The 22045-nt window shown below is 39.5% G+C and overlaps 1 protein-coding gene across 1 annotated transcript in view; it reads left to right on the forward strand.

The window, feature by feature from the left end:
- The window catches only part of ctdspla (CTD (carboxy-terminal domain, RNA polymerase II, polypeptide A) small phosphatase-like a), a 52818-nt gene extending 34827 nt beyond the window's left edge, over window positions 1-17991 (forward strand). Inside the window, exons 8-9 of the mRNA XM_048618196.1 lie at window positions 9513-9634; window positions 17764-17991. Coding sequence (XP_048474153.1) covers window positions 9513-9634; window positions 17764-17803 — 162 coding nt within the window. The 3' untranslated portion in view covers window positions 17804-17991. The remainder of the gene's footprint in view (window positions 1-9512; window positions 9635-17763) is intronic.
- Window positions 17992-22045: the final 4054 nt, after the last annotated feature.

Consider the following 22045-nt stretch of genomic DNA (forward strand, 5'->3'; position numbering starts at 1 on the left):
CATTTCCAAGACTTTGTTTGCTATAGTCTGTTTTTCCTTTTTGTTTATCACTGTGAATATACCAAACCTGGTTGCCATATCTATAAAATATAATAGATAGACATTCCCATTCCTGTCCCATATCTTCAGATCCGGAGCTACTACTTCGTTAAATTCACAAGCCTAAAGAACATTTGCAAAACGGTGATATGCTGTCTTAGGATACTGAATATATATGTCACATTGCAATATGATCTGTTTTTCAAGGCATCCTTTAACAATTGCTTTGTTTTTGTGAGGAAGGATAAGCAAATTATTTATGCAGTTTCTATATAATCCTCTTCCTTTTATAACCAGACTCCTATCTGCGGAAATCAATAACACTGCGAGTCTCTTGATGAGAAACTCCACGTTTCCTTTACAGAATAGAATAATGTCCTAATCGCATGAATTGCAACATTACGGCTTGACTGAAATGATACTGCATTTCCTGTTTCTGGCAGAAGCAAAGCAAAAATGCTTTATCATGCACCCTGTCCAAAGCATTTTTGCTTTTTTCATTGAAGACCTGCTTAGTAATACCAATCTGTTATTCTGGATGACATCAGTGCTTATGAAATGATGCAGCCTTGCAACTTCATGCGAGAGAAATACTCCCTTTCAACTTGTTACAAATAATAGTTGTGAGGGCAGCACAGTGGCTCAGTGGTTAGCACTGATGCCTCACAGCACCAAGGACCTGGATTCACTTCCAGCCTCGGGCGACTGTCTGTGGAGTTTGCACATTCTCCCCGTGTCTGCACAGGTTTTCTCCGGGTGCTCCGATTTCCTCCCACAGTCCAAAGATGTGCAGTTTAGGTGGATTGGCTATGTTTAATTGTCCATAGTGTCTAGGGTGGGAAATACAGGGATGGTCCTCGGAGGGTCAGTGTGGGCTTGATGGGCCGAATGGCCTGCTTCCACACTGTAGGGATTCAATGAAGCCACACACTTGAGGTACAGCCCCTTTCTAGTATGGCATAATTGAATACATCAATAACTAAGATACTTCAGTCACAACACAATATTTTATTCCTGTTCATCTTTATCATATTTACCCTCAGGACTATACATTTCATGGACAGAAAGTAGAGTTAGCATTTTGGGTCCTGTGAGAAGACCCTGTTCTAAAGAAGGGTCATTGGACCTGAAATATTAACTCTGCTTTCTCTCCACAGATACTGCCAGACCTGCTGAGCTTTTCCAGCAATTTCTGTTTTTGTTTCTGATTTCCAGCATCCACAGTTCTTTTCAGGAGTTGTTTCAAATACTTGACTTAGACAATTCTTGACATATTTAGAGCCACACTGGAAACACCTATTAATTATTCCCTGTTGATATCTGGGATTCATTCATTGTTGGCTATCACCCCAATCCTGCAATTTCCCTTGATTCAGAAATCTAATTAAAGATACAACACCCCTCCTGCTCAAAATGTCTTTCGGCAGTCCTGTCCTTGTACAGCAAGCTGTGACTAGACTCCCTTCAATTTTGAGAGTTGGTAATCATAAAGTTTTCTATTGTCTGCATCACTGCAGAACTTAGAACCTGTCCTGTGAAGGTAGCTGGAAACTACTGTCATCTTAAAAAAAAGTTTTAGGCAGCAGCTATTTTTTCCAAAGAGAGTCATTAGTGCAAAATTGAACATCCGTCTAAACCAAGAGTCTGTGTGTGAGATTTGTGCACAATCGAATGGTTTAAAAGCCAGCACAGATTCTGGAATTTGTAGATTGAATTTCTTTAGCCTTTTATGAAACCTGTCAAACACCATGATATATTCTTCCATGGACTGATTGTCCATCTTCTTAAATGTATCAAATATTGACCATGTCCTGTAGATTTCAAACAGGTCAGTCATCCTTTCTGTAAATTTTGTTCATATTAGAGTCTTCATTGGCTCTTCAGTATCCAGATCTGTTGTCCAGTTTTGAAAATACTTTATTTCTAATTTACTCCTTCCTCAGAAGGATAAAACCAAAGCCATGTCTTGCTTCTTTCCACTGCTCATTTGGTTCCAATTCTGAAAATAATCATTATTTGTGATCCTGCAGTGTTTACGCTTTAAAAATTCCTGCCAGAAACAGGAATTACCTTCTGCTTTCTTTATGTTCCTGTCTGAAGAGATTGAGGTTAATCCTCTGCTACCACATTTTATTCACCAATATCCATATGTTGAAATACTATATTTGCAAGAGTTCTATGTAAATCTATTGTTTAATATGAACATCAGTGTCCACCTTTCGCTCCTGGACCCTTCCTTGTCCAAAAACTAATACCTACTGGGGAAATCAGCTCAAATTACAGGTATTGCTCACCAGGGAAGGTGGAAACTCTGCAGCAAAGTAACCAATTAATCCACTAAACGAGTGACAGTTGAACAAACAAAAATTGCTGGAGAAATTCAGCAGATCTGTGAGCTTCTATGGAGAAAGAAACAGTTAACATTTCGAGTCCAGTATGACTCTTCAGATGATGGACAGATGCTGCCAGACCTGCTGAGTTTTGTCAGCATTATTTGTTTTTAGATTTCCAGCGTCTACAGTATTTTGCTTTTATTCAAGTGACAGTTAAAGGACTAAATCAAACTGGATTGAATTCAGCTTGATATTTTTTCAATCAACATGTTCAGAGATGTTATGACACACCTTTGAATCAGGTGGGACTTGAACCTGGATCTCTGTTCAGAGGTAAGAACACTACCACTGTCCCACACAAGCCCTCTTGAACTCCACACTTAACTATGAAGTCCAGTGAGTATCAGCTGTGGAATTATTTTGTTTTAGCATTAAAGAGCCCTGCATTTCCAACTCTCAATAACCAGGACCATACAGGGTGCTCAGAATCCTCAAGGACAGTGGGCGTGTTCACCACCAAAAGGTCTAAAAATGCCCTGGAAAATTCAATCATGAGGATGACCAATAAGAGAAGGTTTGCCCTCATAATTAATATTGACAGAATCAGTGGGGAGCTGATTCCTCCAATCCTGATTGGTTCCCTTTCAGTGCTGCTGATAAGTTCAATTGTGGTCAAAATTGAAGAGAAACATCCTGTAAGCAGCAGCAAGCTGTGAAAAGGTGAGTGCTTGTAGTGTGTGAGACTACCAGGCTAAAAGAATGAAGTGGCAAGGCCACAGCTAGAGAAAGTGAGGCTAGCAAAGTTGGAGCCAACTTGAAAGCTGGACACATAAGGGATTGGAAGGGTCAGGGTGAGAGAATGAGAGGGGCAATAATAAGAAGAGAAGAACTGCAAAGGGGAGACAGCAGTTTTTTAAACTGACCAACAAAGGATTACCAGGAAAACTAGAAAGTCGGGTAATGAAATCCTGGCAAATGAATGTGAAGCCTCTATTTTAAGGCTGCAAAATTCAGGAGCTATAAGGTTTTGGAGTAGATCTGTAGCTCAGGTTGTGGGTGTTGAGGTTGGTTGGCTCGCCGAGCTGGTTTGTTGTTCGCAGACGTTTTGTTACCGTGCTTGGTAACATCCTCAGTGCAGCCTCTGATGAAGCTTTGGTGTATTTTCCCGCCTGGTTTTTAAAACCAGGTCCATCGCAACGGACCCCAGAGTTTAAAAACCAGGCGGGAAAACACACCGACGCTTCATCAGAGGCTGCACCAAGGATGTTATCAAGCATGGTAACGAAAGTCTGCGGAACAACAAACCAGATCGGCGAGCCAACCAACTTCAACATTCAGGAGCTGTCTTAAGGAGAAAATATAGTGGATACTATTACAGCATTGTTAATTGCAAAATTTAGTGCAGAAGTTTTATTTTATAGAAATTTCAAAGGACGTTATCTCAGTGTTTCAAATACTGAATTACTTGAGGTGCAGTGATTGTGTCAAAGACAAATGTGCAACTATTTTGTATATTAAGATCCCAAACAGTAATGAAACAACTATATTTTTAAGATGCTTTTTATGACCTTGGGTCTTTCTAAAGCCATTAGATTCAATGAAATACTTCGTAAGTGTGTTCACTGTTGTGATGAAGGAAATTTAATGAGTAAATGATCAATTAGTGTGTAGGACTAGTGAGCATAATCTGAAAATTTAAAAGCAGGTTTTTTGGGAATGAAAGTAAGAAATACTTCTTTGCACAAAGGATGGTAAAAGTTTGGAATTGTTGCTAGATCATTTGTTAAGTTTAAATCTGCAATTGCAATTAGAGGTACATGCAGCAACAGTACTAACTGCCCAGTTACAATCTTCTAACTTTTGTGCATATGCGACCTAACGCATTCACTATGACTTGATCAGTCTGCAGAAGATGTTGTATAGTAAGACTATAAGAACATAAGAATGATGACTTTTTGTGTATAGAAGTGTGTGCTTGTTTATATTTTTCAAAAAGGGAAAATTCTAGTGCTAACTTCCACCTGTTTTCTTATACCAATTTAAATACTGTGGTGTCTAGGAAATTGATGCTTTCCTTGAGTGTTGTGGCTTTAACTTTAATGGAGCAGTGATAATTATTGAGGATATCGATAAATTCTAATTCTGCTTTTGTGTGAGTCCAAATGCTGCATGTCAATGCCAGTATAAAAGGTGATGTTACTCTATGACTGCATCAACCTAATAAAGGAGTTAGTGAGAATCAAAGAGGAGTCCCTGAGAACCAAGATTGTCCTTGAAAATCTCAAAGAACTGTCCTTTTTAAAAATTATTTTGACCCTTAACTGTACACAATACTCTCACTGTGGTCTAACTACTAATTTATATAGGTCCAGCATGACCTCCCTCTCCTCTTGCATTTTCTACCTTGGCTATGATGAAAAAAATACTGTGTGCTTTCTTACTTACACACCTTACCAACCTGTCAAGAACAAAGAAAATTAAAGTACAGGAACAGGCCTTTCGGCCATCCAAGCCTGCACCAACAAAACTGTCCTGCCATCTTCAGATATATGTACACCACCAAGATCCCTACTTTCCTCTACACTTGTGTATTGTGTATTTACTTGTCTTGTCTACCCTTTCCATTACATTAGCTCAGAATTCTCTGGACTGAATTCCATTTGCAACTTACTGCCTTGCTGACCAGTCCATTGATATCTTGCCGCTGTTCCTTGTTATGAACCACGTGGCTAGTTTTCATCTCGTGCAAATTTTTAATCATGCTACCTATATTTAAGTCTAAATCATTGAAGTTTACCAAAATAACAGGAAAATCTAGAACCCTATGGAAATTCAACTTGATAGTTTTCTGTATTTAAACAAATTTTGGATCTCTCATCAATTTTCACTGGAACCTATAAGCTTTCAATTGTCTGACAGTTTGCCTTGTGGGAATTTCAAAGCTTTGCTAAAATCTAAGTAGACTACATCAAATGCTGATTATTGCTATCCTCTAAACAATATATTGAGTCATTGAGGTCTACAGAACAGAGAAAGGCCCTTCAACTGATCATGTCTGCACTGGTCAGAAACAGCCACCTAACTGTTCTAATCTCTTTTCCAGCACTTCGTCCTCGCCTTGTATGGCTTGGTATTGCAAGTATACGTCTAAATACTACTAAAAGTCACCCGTACAGGGCAGAGAGTTTCAGATTCCCACCACCCTCTGGGTTAAAACTTTATTTCCTTATCCCCTCTAAATCTTCAATCTGCGACACCTGGTCATTGATCTCTCCATCAAAGGGAGAAGTTTCTTCCTGCTTACCCCAGTCTGTGCCTTTCATAATTTTGTACATCGCAATCATGTCCCCTCTCAGTCTCCTCTGTTCCAATGAAATCAACCCCAGTCTTTCCAAGTTGTCTTCATAACTAAAACTCTCCAGCCTAGGCAAAATCGTGGTAAATCTCCTTTGCACTCTTCAGTGCTATCACATTCCTCGTACAACATGATTCCAGAACTGCCACACGATACTGGAGCTGTAATCTATCTAATTTTTTATACAATTCCTGCATTAACTTCCCTGTTCTTACACTCCATGCCTTGGTTAATGAGGGTAAGCGTTCCATATTTGATTTGATTTATTACTGTAACGTATACTAAGGTACAATGAAGAGTTGTTTCACATGCATCAGGGTAACAGAACAGAGTACAGGATTCAGTGCTACAGCTATCTTCTTAACCACTTTATCTATCTATCCCTCTACCTTAAGGGATGGTGGACTTGCATACCAAGGTCCCTCTGATCTTCTATGCTTTCCAGCGTCCTACCCTTCATCATGTATTCCCTATCTTGTTTGTCCTGTCCAAGTACATCACCTCATAGTTATCCAGAGTTAATTCCATTTGCCACTGATAAGCCCATCTGACCAGTCTATCTATATCTTCCTGTAGTCTAATGATACACTCTCGTTATTTACCATCACACCAATTCTCATACCATACTGAACACCCCTCTTGCATTCAAGTCTATATCATTAATATATATATATAGAATCATAGAATCCCTGTTGTGTGGAAGCAGGCCATTTGGCTCATCGAGTCCACACCGCCCCTTCAAAGAGCATCCGACCCACACCCCTACCCTATCCCTGTATCCCTGCATTTTTCTTTCCCATGGCTGACCCACCCAGACTGTACTCCCTGGACACTATGGGCAATTTCCCACAGCTAATCCACCCAACCTGCACATCTTTGGACTATGGAAGGAAACTGGAGCACCCAGAGGAAACCCACGCAGGCACGGGGAGAATGTGCAAACTCCACACAGACAGTCACCTGAGGCTGGAATCGAACCCAGGTCCCTGGCGCTGTAAGGCAGCAGCGCTAACCACTGTGCCTACATATCGCAAACAGCAAGGGCCCCAACACTGATCCCTGCAGAACTCCAGTGGACACGTATTTCCAGTCACAAAAGCACCACTCGACTATCACCTTCTGTTTCCTGCCAATCAGCCGATTGTGGATACAGTTTGCAAAAATTCCTTGGATCCCATGGGCTTTAATCTTCGCTGTCAGTTTCCAACACATGACCTTATCAAAAGCCTTGCTGACGTTCAAGTAGGGTATGTCGAATGCATTGCCCTCACCTTCACACCTGGTCACCCCTACAAAAATTACAATCAAGTTGGTCAGATATGATCTTTCCCTTAACAAAAGCCATGCTGACTGTTCTTGATTAATTCCTGCCTCTCAGATTAATTCTGTCTCAATACTACTTCCAGTAGTTTCCCCACCATTGAGGTTAGACTGACTAGCCTATAGTTTTCAGGTTTATCTTCTTGAAAAACGGTACCAAGTTAGCTGTCCTCCAGTTCTGTGCCACTTCTCCAGTGGCCGGGGAAATTGAAAATTATTGCCAAAACTCCTGCTATTTCTTTCCCTTGCCCCATTCAAGAGTTTTGTATACATTTCATCTGGCCGTGGAGATTTACCTACTTTTTAAGCCTGCCAGACCACTCAGAACCACCTCTCTCTGCTAATTTCTTTAAATATATTAGAGTCCTGTCCCAGTTTTCTATACCCACATCATCCCTCTCATGAGTGAACACTGACACAAAGTATTCACTTAGGACCCCACCCGTATTTTCTGGCTCCATGAATTATATTGTTGTCCTTAATGGACCATACTCTTTCCCTAGTCGTCATTAATAGTCTTGTAAAATAACTTAGGCTTTTCCTTTATTTTATCTGCCGTTATTGCTTTGTGCCACTTCTTGCTGTCTTAATTTCCTTCTTAAATTTCCCCTTGCACATTCTGTACTCCTCTAAGGCTTCTGCAGTTTTGAGCCCTCTGTCTGCTATAAGCTCCTTTTTTCTCATTCAATCCTGTATGTCCCTTGATATCCAGGGTTTGTTGGATTTGTTGGTCCCATCCTTTGTCTTTATTAAAACATGTTGACCCTGCACTTTGTCTGTTTCCTCCTTGAATGTGTTCCACTGCTTTGATTTAGATTTACCTAAAAGTATGTCCTCCCAGTCCACTCTGGCCAAATCATATTTGAACTCATTGAAATCGGCCTTCCCCCATTTTAGAACTTTGATTCAGGCCTTTTCTGTCCTTTTCCATAACAATCTTGAATTTAACAGTGAAGAAGGGTCACTGGACTTGAAACATTAACACTGCTTTCTCTCCACAAATGCTGCCAGACCTGCTGAGTTTCTGTCGGAAAAAATATCTTGTTTTGCCTCGAATTGTGCCAGTTATATTCAGCCCTGCTTACCAACCTATTTGCCAGCGCACAGAAGAGAACAATATAGATCTCACTACTTCAAATGCATCAAAACTAAATCTGTTGCTCCACAAAGTTGTCTGTGCAGGCAATTTGTTAGTTGAATAAAGGAAATAGAGGTTTTTAGTGGACCTTGGGTATGGGGAAAAGGCAATAGTGGCACAAATATGTAGCACTTAAAGAGCTAGTGCAGACATGTGGGCAGAATGGCTTCCTCCTGCCCTGGTGTGAAAATGCTGGTGTCAAAAGTCACATGACACCAGGTGATAGTCTAACATGTTTATTTAAAATAACAAGCTTTTGGATTATCAGTCTTTCGTGGTCTTAGGAAATCGGACCACTGCATTAAGTTCAAGAGAGCAAAGCATGTTTTAGTATGTAAAAACAAGCTCTGGTTTGGAAGAATTCTGGATGCATTAGAAACATAGTAGTAAGAGTTGGCCATTCAGCTCTTTCAGGCTATTCTGTCTTTTCAGAAGATCATTGTTGACCTGTATTTTAATTCCATCTATCTATTTCTTTTGATCCTCTTAGGCAGTTAAATCACCCTTAATTTTCTAAAATCAAGGGAATACCAGCCTAGTTTATGCAGTATTTAGATCCCAATATCATTAGCTCCAAGGCCACTGGGTAAGATGTGGTGTCCAGAACTGAGAACACAACTCAGGTGCAGTCTAAGTAAAGCTTTATACAGTGTGCATAACTTGTAGCCCTGATGTTTTTATTGATAATTTTATTTAAAAGCTTCTCTCAAGGTGCTTCTATGCCATTTATAAGTGAGCCTTTCTATTCGCACTTGTTGGCCTGTGCTGATTCAGTTCATCAAGTAGGGGTTAGGCAGTCCAGATTCTGCTTTTGGTCTTGACATTCTAGGATTGAGGGACTAAAGAGAAAAGTTCCTACATGCCATTTGGTGATATTTGTTAGAAAGTAGGTTGTTTTAGGTGGGGGTAAGATAGAAGTTCAGCTGGCATGTTAGGATTCTTGAACAGGTGTCTATAGAGCCACATTGGAGCAGGGGCACCGGTCTACGCACCATATTTCTCCACCACCTGGAAAGACTAGAGCAGCACCATTACCTCCAGTCTCTCCTCCAAATCTCAACACATTACTCTGCATTGGTTGTACCTTACTGAGTTCTTTAATGTTGATGGATCATGGTCGCATTTTCACCACACAAACTAGATCTCACTACTGCCTTAAAGGGCAGTTAATAATGGGCAATGATTGCTACTTTTGCCATTGTCTCCCACATCTCAAACTAGTCTGTTTTTTAAAAAACCCTCCCTCTGCACAGCCTTGTCAAAGTTTTCCATCTAGTAGACTTCACCGTTTGCTAACAAAATGTGTCTACATTTCTTGTTAAAATAGGTGCCTGTGCAGTCCTGGTTTGATGACATGTCGGACACGGAGTTGTTTGATCTGATTCCATTCTTTGAAGGACTGAGTAAAGAAGAGGATATTTACAGTATGCTGCAGAACCTCCGCGGCAGGTAGCGATTGTGCTCCGGGCATGTCGTCTTGGCAGATTCTTACGTTGTTCTTGCCCGATTTTTATCCCATCCCCCTTCACTTTCCCAGTCTACACCCATGCCACATCCCCCCCCCCCCCCCCCCTTCGCAGCTTTGTGTTTCTGTTTTTTGTAACGAAAGGAAAGCTTCCTTCAGTTTCCCCTGCCTCGCGTACCTGTATTTGGATCGAAACTGCAACTTCTGGAGGAGGAGCAGAAGGGAGGTATCATCAGACAAGAAGCACGTCAGTGGTTCCTGCCGTTAACTCGTTATGGACAAGGTGATTGACGTCCATTGAGCTTCTCAAAGCCTGATGTCAGAAAGTCGCACATGACCAGACTTCATTTAAAAGGAAGAACTATCAGAGTAAATCACAGACATAGAAAAACAAAACGGAAAATTTGTTATGGACTACAGTTTGAGTAGAAAACTTTTCCTTCTCTCTACCTACCAAAAAACAAGTATTTGGGCAGTTCTGTGATATTTTAAGTATTTTGTTCCCTCCTTTGTTAATTTTTTTTGGTTGTTGCTATGCAGACAGTCACGCTGACCTACAGTAGCTGACCTGATTCTGTGATCTCACTTTTGCAGAATGAAGTGCCTTTTTGAAGAAAAAAAGTTGATAATTTTAGACGAGAAAAAAAGCAAAATTAATTTTTTTGTACACTGCATATTCCAGAGATCTTTTATCTTTTAATGACTGTATGTTTTAAAACAAAAAATCTTTATGAGCACTGTTATTTATGCTGAACACGTTGAATTATAAGTGCTGGGTATAAGTCTCCAGAGTCATTAAACTTTTAAATTTTATATCAATTGGCTTAACAATAGTTAATGGGCACCGAATTATGATTTTTTTTAAAATTACTATTTTAAATATAGAGATAGCTTAGGGTTACCAATGTCACTTAAAAAACAGCCACTGCAGTCTGACTTGATAAGGATTGCAAGCTGGAATTATTATCAGATCCACCAGGTACTCTGGGGAATGACATGGTGCTGCCAGATACTGTGATGGATACTTTTTATTTTCTTTCTCCCACCACATGTTGTACGCCATCTTGTTCCCCATCTTGTAATTTAAATAGAATGCCAAAAAGGTTTTCTGAAGCTCGATGGGGGTCCTGTGTCTGTAGCTGGAGTGTTGATTTAACTGAATTCCTCCACTTCAGCATTCACGCTATCAACACGGCAACAAGTTGCAGGGAGTGGTGTTGGATGAGTCTCGCCTTGGATTTTGCTGATGGGTTTCTGCCAGCGTGTTCTGTGCATAAAGGGTTGTCTGACCACACCACAGACATTGGCAGTGGGTGTAGTGAAGGGAAGCAGGCACAGGGACAGAGTGAGCAGAGAAGGTGGGGTAAGGGAGAGAAGGTATCACACGTGAGCTGCATAGAACGGTGGAAATTTTGGGGCATTTAAGATGCAATCTTTGCAAATAATGTTACTGTTCTGTTTATTTCAAACTTTATCTGCTATCTCCATGAAGCAATCTCAATTCATCGCAAATGGCAACAGTGATATGCTTGGATTTATATTGTGAATGTGTCTGTCTATCTTTTGTTACCTCAAATGCTTTGTCTAATCCTAAATCTTACTAGTGGCTTCCTTTCTCTCACTGTCTTTCACTGGATGTTGGGGGTCTCATTCGAAAACTGGGTGTCTCACTCCACAGTCTGTGAGTACTGATGCAGCATGTTGATGGGCTAAGGTTTTCAACTAAATTTTCAAAGTTATTTTATTTTCCCTTTTATACTTAACTTCTGTCCTACCTGTTTCAATTCTGACTTCTCTTTAAAGGTAGCTCTCTGGCAGCAGGCCACTGTTGTCACCTTGAGGAAGAAAAGCATCTTCTTGGATTTTCATTAGGGAACAGTGGAATTTCCTCTATGTTAGTCTCCAACAGATGCTGAGCATGTGTCCATATGCATACTCAGAATGGCCAAATTCCAAATTGTCCACATTGTTGGTAAATGTGACTTTTGTCAGTTGTGTTAGTGACTGGAGATGGTGTTAGCACAGAAATGAAATGTTAAGTCAGGAGTGAGCATAGCTTTCACAGTCAAGTCACAAACAGGCTCGGTAGTTCAGGCAGCATCTGTGGAGAAAAACAGTGATGTTTTAGGTCAATGAACTTCCATCAGAACTAACTTTTTTTTTTATTTGGCCAGTTTTTTGTCCTTGGCCATTTGCTTGCTTGTTTGCCAGTAAAGGGTATCCTGCTATCTTTCTTATTGGTCCAGCACAAAGATGGTGGCTCTTATTGTATTGATTTTATTTGTTGAACTGACGGTAGTTCTAGGGAAGAGCAATTGGGGCAGGATGGAGGACGAAAAACAAAATCAAATTTACTACCCAATGACTTTCTCTGGAAATGGATGTTGGGATAGGCGAGAGGACAGGATAGAGTTGGACAATAATACTGGTATAGGCTGGCCAGTACACTCAAAATATGGGAGGATACAAGAAGAATGGCCACTTTGGGTAAGTTAGGAGAATCTTGTGGAATAACAGCTAGTGCTGTCTTTGGCCAGAGAAGATTGAAAACAACAAATGGTGTGTAGTCTGTGAAGTGAATGTATCACTTCTAAATTTCCCACTTGGGTGGTAGCATTGAAGCAATTTGCATGTGAAACTTATTGATAGCAATCTTTGCTTCCTTAAGATAATTATTTTAGCAAATTTGTTAGGAGGGAATACCAACTGTTGCCAGTTTCATGTTTCTTTGGTAAGTTAAATTCTTGAATCCAGCTGTTTTAATTTCAGATTTTTACATAGCTAAGAGGAATATGTATTCTTGTTATTGGCAGTGGTTTTGAGTTTGTGATAAAATATAACCTAATACAATAGGTTAGAGGATGTTTGGTCACCCACTGGACCCCACTTGAATCTTACCTGGATGGGCAAAATCTTCCATCATTGAACCAGTAAAACCCCAGTGTGAAGTGCATTGAGGCATTTTTGTTTACCAAGTGCCACAGCACAGCTGTACTTCTGTTGGAAATCTACAAATGTCCAGATAATGGTTGGTGCTGCAGAGTATTGTTGAGGCAAACAAGGAATAGCTTGGCTTATGACCAGCTCGTGGGTTGTTGAAGCAAATCCATCTCAACAGTGAGTGGGAAACGTTCCAGTCCGTATCCTCCCTCAAAATGTGTGAATTACGTGAAGATCTGTCCATGCATTTGTTTTGTTGTTTTGTAGTTTTGTAATTACTGATGCCACCGATCTGCTTCTGGTAGCTTAGAATAACAAAGATTACAAATTCATACAGCATGTAAGTCTGTTTGGACTCTCTTGCCAAGACTTAAGATGTATCTACTTAGACCTGTTCCCTGTTGTTCCACATATCCTTCTAAATTTATCGTCTGGTTTACTTATCTATTCCCTTACGAAAGTTATTATTAAATGTGTCTCCTCAACTTTACAGACAGCACTTTATAGATCATAATAATACTGTGTAATTAAGTAAAAACTCCTGCCCCTCAAGTTCTTTTTGTCAATTACTGTAAATCTACACTCTCTAGTTACTATTCTCCTTGGCAATGGTAACAGTTTCTTCTGATGCACTCCTATCAAAATTTCTTCATTTTTACATCATAAGCCTCCTATATTCTGGGGGTTTCATTCTGCTTTTTGTTGCTTGTACATCTGATCGATCTGCAGGCTGACTGCTCCTCATTGCAAGCCCCACCCTGTCCAAGATTGGCCTGTGAACAGTTAAATCCAGTTTGCGTGCTGTTTTTTTGGTCCTTCAGCAATCTGCTGTTCCATTTATTTTGAACTAGTTAATATTTTCAGCAAATGGGAGAAAATGAAGAATATTGTCAAACCTGTTGAACCTTTGTTTGCCCCACTAGGGTTTGTCATGTCCTTTCCTGGGATTACCTAGAGTTCTAACTGACTCTTTAAAGAAGAACTTGGTGGAGTTTTGGCTGACTTCTGCATTACTCACGTGAAGCATTGGGGTATTCCGGCTCTGCCTAAATTATTTTTGAGGGGTGGGGAGAGGACACCCAAATTCCATCATCCTATACAAGCCAGGGAAAGCTTATCCTTCAACCGGTATGCCCAAGATTGATGTCACCTTCATTGCTCTGTATAGTGGAAATAGCTTATTAGTCATCATTGTTGATGTTCACACCCATTCGTTTGGGATAGTGACCAGGTAACTGGTTATGTGTGAGACTTTAACCCAGCAAAGATACAGCAGACAAACCCAGTGAGGAAGTAACAAAAGGAATTAAATATTTGAATACAATATGGTAAATATGAGAGGGAGAATAGCTAATTGAGAAGAGCGAGAATGGACCATGACGTTTAGAATTTGCTTGCTGTATATCTGAGTCACAGTTGATGGAGTTGAATAGGATAAAGCCCAGGATCAGTCTGCGGCAGTGAGGTAATTAGCTTTCAGTAATCAGTGCCAAGTGTGGATGGCCATCTATTGTTCCAGACATCTGTGAGGAAAAGTTTATTGAACAAATGAAACCAAGAGATTCACTCACCCTTTGTTCATCAGAAAGCAATTTGCATTATCCATATTTTCTTAATTTTCCTGGACTTGTTTATTATGTATCTAGGAATATTTACTATGAAACTGCCCTTGCAATAATGAGCCTGACTGATCCTATAGGTCAGATGTAGTCATTGCTTTTTATTCTCTCTTGTTTTAGGGTCATTTCTATTTCAGTAGATGCTGCTCACGCACATTAAGAGTTTGACCCAAAGTTGTTTAAAACTATTCCTCATGACTATGTGTCTACCATTTTAAAAATGTTAACGATTTCCCCCCAAATCGGGACATAATCATTTTGGAGGACAGGCCGGGCACTGCAGAATTGCTCTACAATTATTTTTTAAGAAGCTTTTTTGTGTGCTTTAAAACCTTTAAATGTGGTATTTGCAAGTGCCCCTTTCCTTTTTTAAAAAAAAGGTTTTAAAGGTTATCTTTTTAACCCTGTTGCAAATATTTTCTGTTCCACAGCAGAGTACTGTAACTTCACAACATGTTAATATAATCTGCATTTGTTCTTTTTCCTCTCAAGCACCTTTCCATGCACCACAACGTAGTAAGAATGGAAATTGAATTAGCTTTCTGTTTTGAAACACGCACTGTACCTGCTAAGCTTCAAACATTTGCGCGTTAATCAAGCTTTTAGCATTATGGAATGGTAATTTCCAAACCACTCCATATGATTTAATCTAATCTTCTTTCATTTGTTTAAGTAGTAACTCGCACTGGTTAAAGAAACTAACATGGTTTCAAAATCTTCTTACCTCTGTGATTTACTCACATGTAGTATTGCAATCAAAACAAACTTCCCAGCATTTCTCATGCTGCTGTGTGTGTTGGACTGTGTATGAGAGAGTTTGAGCATGCCTTTGTAATCTTAAGGGACTACAAAAACCAACCTACAGGGTCATTGTATTGTTTTTCCTCTGAAGCATCAGTACTGTGACTGTATGATGGCAATAAAAGGTGCAGATTTACAATGATGTTGGCTGATTTCAGTGAAGTGAGAGGGAGCCGGATGAGGGAGATAGAATACTATGGCCGTAGTACACTGAGTGAGAGAATGTGTGTTTGTTACGTGCTATGTATCCATCCTATGAATCAATGTAAGAGGCACATACTCAGCCTAGTTAGCTAAACATTACTTTTTTTAAGAGTGCAGATTATGTACAACTTTTTAATGTAATCGTGTTCAGCTCAAACCAATGGTTTGTACAGTCTTTCCATTTTTCTTTTTAAAAACTTGGCAAACAAATGAACCACTTGCCTTAAACTCTAGTAAATGAATGTTCAACACAATTTCTGTTCTCACACAAGTTGTATAAACTCTGTACGGTGATATGGACTAAATGTTTGTTTTCTCAAAGTGCAGAGGATTATGCAGGAAACATAATCCCAGTCCGAAAACAAAATTGAGCATTCCATTTATCTTTAATTCTGTAAAAACTCTCGACTGTTCTAAAACTGGTGTTTGTAAATGGTCTGTTCTGTGCCTCTGATTCTAAAGGTGCTCCAAAGGATGTTTGCCTTTTAAATGGTTGCTTGGGGAAGAGTGGGGTGGGGAAGGAGGGAGAAAGGAAATAGAGTAAGGGAAACTATGCAAAACAAGCTGTTGAGGCTGGGAAGGGTAGGTCTTCCCTCTCTGCATCCTTCAACCTCTCTTAATTACCTTTCCATTTCCCTGCCTACTCCAGACTGTCCAAAAAAAAAACACCAGACAGAGAGGGGAGAAGGTAGGATAGGAGGGACCTTGCTTGTTTTTCATAGTTTTAATGTAGTTCCACAGTTGGTGGCACTTTTCCACTTTGATCAGCAATACTTGAGAAACACTATAAAGTTTAAGAGGGAAAGAAACAGAAATGGTTGTTACTGTCGGTTATTGAATAATCTGTTTCTTTACTTTCACCAATAAAGTAAACTTTTAAACAAATGTCGTACAGCAAGTATTTTTCTATCATGCACCAGTTATTCCTGGCTCACAGGCTAGGGAGTCCTGTTGCATTTACCAGTGTAACTATGGAAGTAATTGTTGAAGCTTTCTTGAGAAGTAAATTTGTTTTAATGAGTAAATCTATTAAAAGCTAACTTGCTTTCTACTTCAAAGTGCTATGATTTCATAGGGATTTTTCCTCCTCCCTTTGTTACATGGCAATTTTCAGGCTGGTTCGTGAGACTGCTGGGCAGAGATTCAATGGCTGCTGAATTCCTGAGGCCTGGCATCAGCCTTGAGAAGGAGGCAATTTTTTTGAGGATCTCTTTTATTAGAGGTAAAAGATGAATCCAGAACTCTGAAACTAAATTTTAATGGGGTGCATAAATGGGGAAAATATTCAATGGGAGAACTGAGAAAAACACAACCCACGCAAGAAGAGGACACGGCAGTTATAAGCAAAATAAATCTTTGTGTCATATAAGCAAAATAAATCTTTGTGTCATTCACACAGCTGGAGTTGTCACTTTGTATCTAAACCTTGGGTGAAAATAACATTTAATTTGGCAGTGATGCCACTGCTCTTAAATAGGCATGAAATTAGCTGCACTTAAGTTTATTTAAAAAGTTATTGTCCTAATTTTAAAGTCACTATGTAATTGTCAAGAAAAAGTCCAGTTGTGGAAATCACAACTACTAATTGTTAGTCCTTCCTCAGCATGGGTCAGGGTGTACTATAGTATCTTTGCTGATTTAGTTGATTCGGTTTAAGCTTACTGTTAATTAAATAATTCACATAGTGAATATTTGTGCTTAATAGTTGTGATGGCAACGTGTGAATCAATTAGTAAAATGTGCCAAACTTGGCTTGAAAGTAGCCCAGACTCACCCTTGGTGGCTTAAAATCATAGACAATTTATAGAAACATATAGCAAAAAAATGCTGTTATCTCAGGATGCCTGTTCTTTGAAAGCGCTATCTAATGTGTCCTACTCCACCTTCCCTTTCCCCAAAAATGTACATTTTCCTTCCAAATACTTATCCAGCTCCTTTTTGAGAGTAATTGAACTTCTTCCAGGTAACACATTTAAGATCGCAACTCAATGCATCAGAAAATGTATTATCATCTCCTCTCTGCTTCTTCTGCCAATTACATTAAATCTGTGCATTTCTGGTTACTGACCCAACTACAATCGGAAACTGTTTCACCTTATGTATGTATCAAAGACTTTCATGATATTGAATGCCTTTATCAGTCTCCCCTTAATCATCTTCAGTCTATGGGGAAACAACACCAGGTTCCCCAGTTTCCTCAAATAAACCCAAAGTGATTTTTTTTTTACCCCAACCGAACATATCCCTGTATCATTCTGGTAAATCCCTGCACCTGTCTGATGCCTTGACATTATGCATTCTTCCCAAAGAATAATGCCAAGAATTGACCTAGTACTCCCAACTGAGGCCTAGAACCTACTTTTTGCTCTTGTACCTGTGTTTATTAAAAAAAAAGGACCTGTATGTTTTTGTAGACATGGTTGACAGGTCTGAGTGTATTAGGAGACTGAAGCTGCATCCTATCAAGTAATGCATGTTGACCGTTCAACATATTGCTGAGCCCTTGTGCTTGTGCATTCAACTTGGTGATCTGTCTCTTTTTTTTTAAGGAGGAAATCAAGTAGTGAGTGGGAATTGGAGGAAGAGTGAGGCAATGTGATTATGGATGAGACCAAAGAAGTGACTAGCTAGGTCGCAGGGTTGCCAACGCTCCAGGATTGCCCTGGAGTCTCCAGGATTTGAAGACTGACCTTCAGGACACTGCGAGCAAAAACCAGAAGACAAATCATAGGGACATTTTACAAAAGTATTTTTAAATAAAAACAATCTTTAAACTCTTTTGTTTACCTGTTATATTGAAATTAAATCTGAGATGGGGGAACTAAAGACTGGTTAACTGTTAAGTGAAGCATTATCTATTTGGTATTCCCTTTTTGAGTGGCCTTTGGAAGACATTGGGATAACTGATGTCAGGACTGTTTGGGGCAATTAAGATAGCAGGTCATGTGGTGAAGTGTCCAGGAACATATCCGATTAGACCAATCCAAAACCAAAGGGAAGTGAGAATGCATAGTATTTAAGATCTAAAAGAACAGATGTTGTGGGCCAGAGTGTAGAAAGGCAGTAAATGGTGATGGATCAAGGTGTTATATTGTGGAAAAGTGCTGTGCTGCTAAAGAAGAAATCACTAATTGCTCAAGGAGTAGCAATCTGAAACAGGAATTCTTTAAGTTTCTGTTACCCTTGATTTTTATTTATTACTGTGCCCAACAAGGAGCCATCAAACCTAGTTAATGCTTAATAGTAGAATGTGGAATTCAGTTTACAAATAAGAATATGTGTGGTGAGAGACCAGGAGCTGACTGAAACATGGCTGAATGTGGCCATCTTCTTGAGGCTTAGAAAAACTTAATTTCATATCTTTTATCTCTCGAATTGTATATAAGTAGAACTATGCTTACACCTCAAGGATTTCAAGACTGATACATTCTGAAACCTTTTGCAAAAGAACAATTGAAATAGTACGTATTTAAAGAAACAGCAAAGGGTACTCAAACTCAACACGCTGGCTAGAGAAAGAACAAAAACAGTTAGGCTATCTGCTCAATCTATAGTGAGTGGTGCTGTCATATGTGAATAACAAGGACTGGAATTGGTCTTTGCAGTGAATGGACTGGCAATACTCATGTATTTATAAGTTAAGAGTGGCCTCCTTGGCAAGAATTGAAGAGTATCCAGGTTCTGTGAGACACAACAAAGTTCAACAGTTTTGTGAGAGGATAGGGATGGAGGTGGGGAAAATATCCAATGTAACTGAGAAATCTATTTCCCAGCTCACACTCTTTTCCATTTGTGAGGCAACCACATCCAATGAATTTTATAATTTATCCTCGTTTTGAAGGAGTGCTATATTGTAATTCTGATTACATAAAAGTAAGACAGAAATATCTGTTCGCCCCCAAACAGTCTGTGTTAATGTCTGCACCAACATTAGCCCTCATCCCATGGAAAACTGCCCCAGATGCTGGAAACCTGAGATGCTTAGCGGATCAGCCAGCTACCGAAGGGTGAAACAGTTAATATTTCAGATTAATAACCTTTCATTAGAACTGGATCATGTTAACAATGCCACTACTACTGAGACAGGGAAGGGGAGGGAGAAACAAAAGGTCTCTGATAGGTATTGAATTGGAATGTTCAAATCACAAAAACAAACATGAGGCAAAAAGGAGATAAAACGGGACAAGAAACAGTACATTTAAAGGAGCTGTAAATATCAATAAAACTATTATCAGCAGTTGCTGTCTGAAATAAGTAGATCTAAAGTTGCTAAAATCAATTTGGAGTCCAGAAGGTTCTGAAGCCAACCTGCTGGGTTTTTCTTTTATAGAATGTGGGTGTAACTGGCAAAGCCAATGTTTGTTACCCAAGCCCAAAATGCTATGAATTGAGTGGCTTATTTGGCCATTTCAAAGGGCAGTTAAGAGTTAACTCCATTGGTATGGGTCTGGAGTCACTTGTAGGCCAGACTGGTTAAGAAAAGCAGATTCTTCTGTCATCTCTCAATATCCTTACTGTGGCGTTGAAAACCGCTTGGAGTTCTGCTACAATCCTGTAGAGACGCCCTAGTGTGTGAGGATTGGTTAACTAACAGAAAACAGATTTCGGGTGCATTTTCAGGATAGCAATCTGTGACTAGTGGAGTGCTGGAGCCACAATTATTTACCATATATATATTATGAGCAAAGTGAATGTGCTATAGCCAAGTTTGTGGATGACACAAAAGTAAGTGAGAAGGCACGTGACAAGAATTAGAACATAGAGCAATACAGCACAAGAACAGGGCCTTCAGCCCTGATGGTGCACCTAACATGACGCCAATTTAAAGCAATAGCTTCTGCCTGCCCTTGGTCCATATCCCTCCATTTCTTGCATATGCATGTGCTTATCTAAAAGTCTGTTAAACGTCCCTATCGTATCTGCCTCCACCACTACTCCCGGCAGCACATTCCAGACTATTCCTGCTCTGTAAAAAAAAAAGGAAAATTGCTCCTCAGAATCTTGCATACAATCTGCAGACAGGTTAAGTGAGCAGGCAATAAAACTGGGCAGGTAGAATATAATGTGGAAAAATGTGAGGTTATGCACTTTGGCAGGTAGCATAAAGGAGCTGAATATTATTTAACAGAAAGCTACACAACAGAGGGATTTGGGAACCCTCATGCATGAATTACAAATAAATAGTGACAAAGTTCAACAAGTAAGAAAGAAAGCAAAAAGAATGGAGTATAAAAATAGGAAGGTTCAGCTAAAACTATACAAGGCACTAGTCAGACCATAGCTGAAATAACGTGAACAATTTGGGCGCCTTGTCTAAAGAAAGGATATACTGGCATTCGGGGCAGTCCAAGGAACGTACAGAGAGCTGATAGTGGTATGGAGGGACTATCTTTTGAGGAGACATTGAGTAGGTTAGGTCTATACTCATTGAACTTTAGTAGAATGAGAGGTCACCTTATTCAAGCATAAAAGATTCTTAGCGGACTTGACAAGGTAAATGCAGAAAGTTGTTCTCCTTTCTGAGAGAATCTAGAACCAGAGAGCATAATCTCAGAATAAGGGTCACACATTTCAGATAGAGGTGAGGAATTCCTTCTCTGACAGCAGTTTATATTTGGAACTGTTTATAGATGGCTGTCAAGACTGGATCATTACATTCAAGGCAGAGATGGACAATATGGGTATCAATCAAGAGAAAGGCAGGAAAGTGGAATTGAAGATTATCATGATCTCATTGAGGGGAGGCAATGGCCTGATGGTATTATCGCTGGACTGTTAATCTGGAGACCCAGGTAATTTTCTGGGGCCCCAGGTTTAAATCCTGCCATGGCAGTTGGTGGAATTTGAATTCAATAAAAATCTGCAATTAAGAGTCTAATAATGACTGAAACCATTGTCAACTTTTAGGAAAAATCCATTCTAAAATTATTTATGGAAGGAAACTACCATCCTCACCTGATCTGGCCTATGTGAGAGTCCAGACCCAAAGCAATGTGGAAATGCTGGCCTAACCAATAATCCCTTCATCCCATGAATAAATATATTTTTAAAAAAAAGCAGGCAGACTCATTGGGCTGAATGGCCTACTTCTGTCCCTGTGTTTTAGTCTTATTAGAATGAAAAGCAAGAAATGGAATTTTAGATGGTGGAGAGGGAATCTGCTTAGTGCTATACTGGAAAATTCAAAAACATTTTTTAAACTAGTTTGTAAATTTAAAATATTTTAGAAGCAGTACAGTATACTTAAAGGTCAGTTTTAGTGTAAAGCTGAAGTAGCTCATATAATTTTATTCCAATACACACGAAGCAAAATGTGTGCTTTTAATTTTACTGATTATCGTACAAACAGTGTAAGGGTCAGTATGTTAAACACTTGAAGTAAGAAAATGTGTAAAGAGGTGGGGCAATAATTGAATTTTTCCATTTCATACAGTTCTCTATTAGGTGAAGAATATGAAAGGGATACCTGAGAAACCACTTAACAGGTAAGTTTCGTTATATCATGCTGGAGATGAGGGCTAGAACGTTCCCCTTTTGAGTTTCCAAGTTTTTTTTTTAATTAATGGGATATTGGCGTTGCTGGCTAGGCAGCATTTATTGCCCAGAGGGCAGTTCAGAGTCAACCACATTGCTGTGGGTTTGGAGTCACATATCGGCCAGACCAGGTAAGGATGGCAGTTTCCTTCCCTAAAGGACACTAGTGAACCAGATGGGTTTTTCCCCTGACAATTGAGAATGGATACATGGTCGTCATTAGATTCTTAATTCCAGATATTTTTTATTGAATTCAAATTCCATCATCTGCCATGGCAAGATTCAAACCCAAGTCCC

This window comes from Rhincodon typus, chromosome 2 (genome assembly GCF_021869965.1).
Source record: "Rhincodon typus isolate 14 chromosome 2, sRhiTyp1.1, whole genome shotgun sequence".
Taxonomy (NCBI): Eukaryota; Metazoa; Chordata; class Chondrichthyes; order Orectolobiformes; family Rhincodontidae; genus Rhincodon; species Rhincodon typus.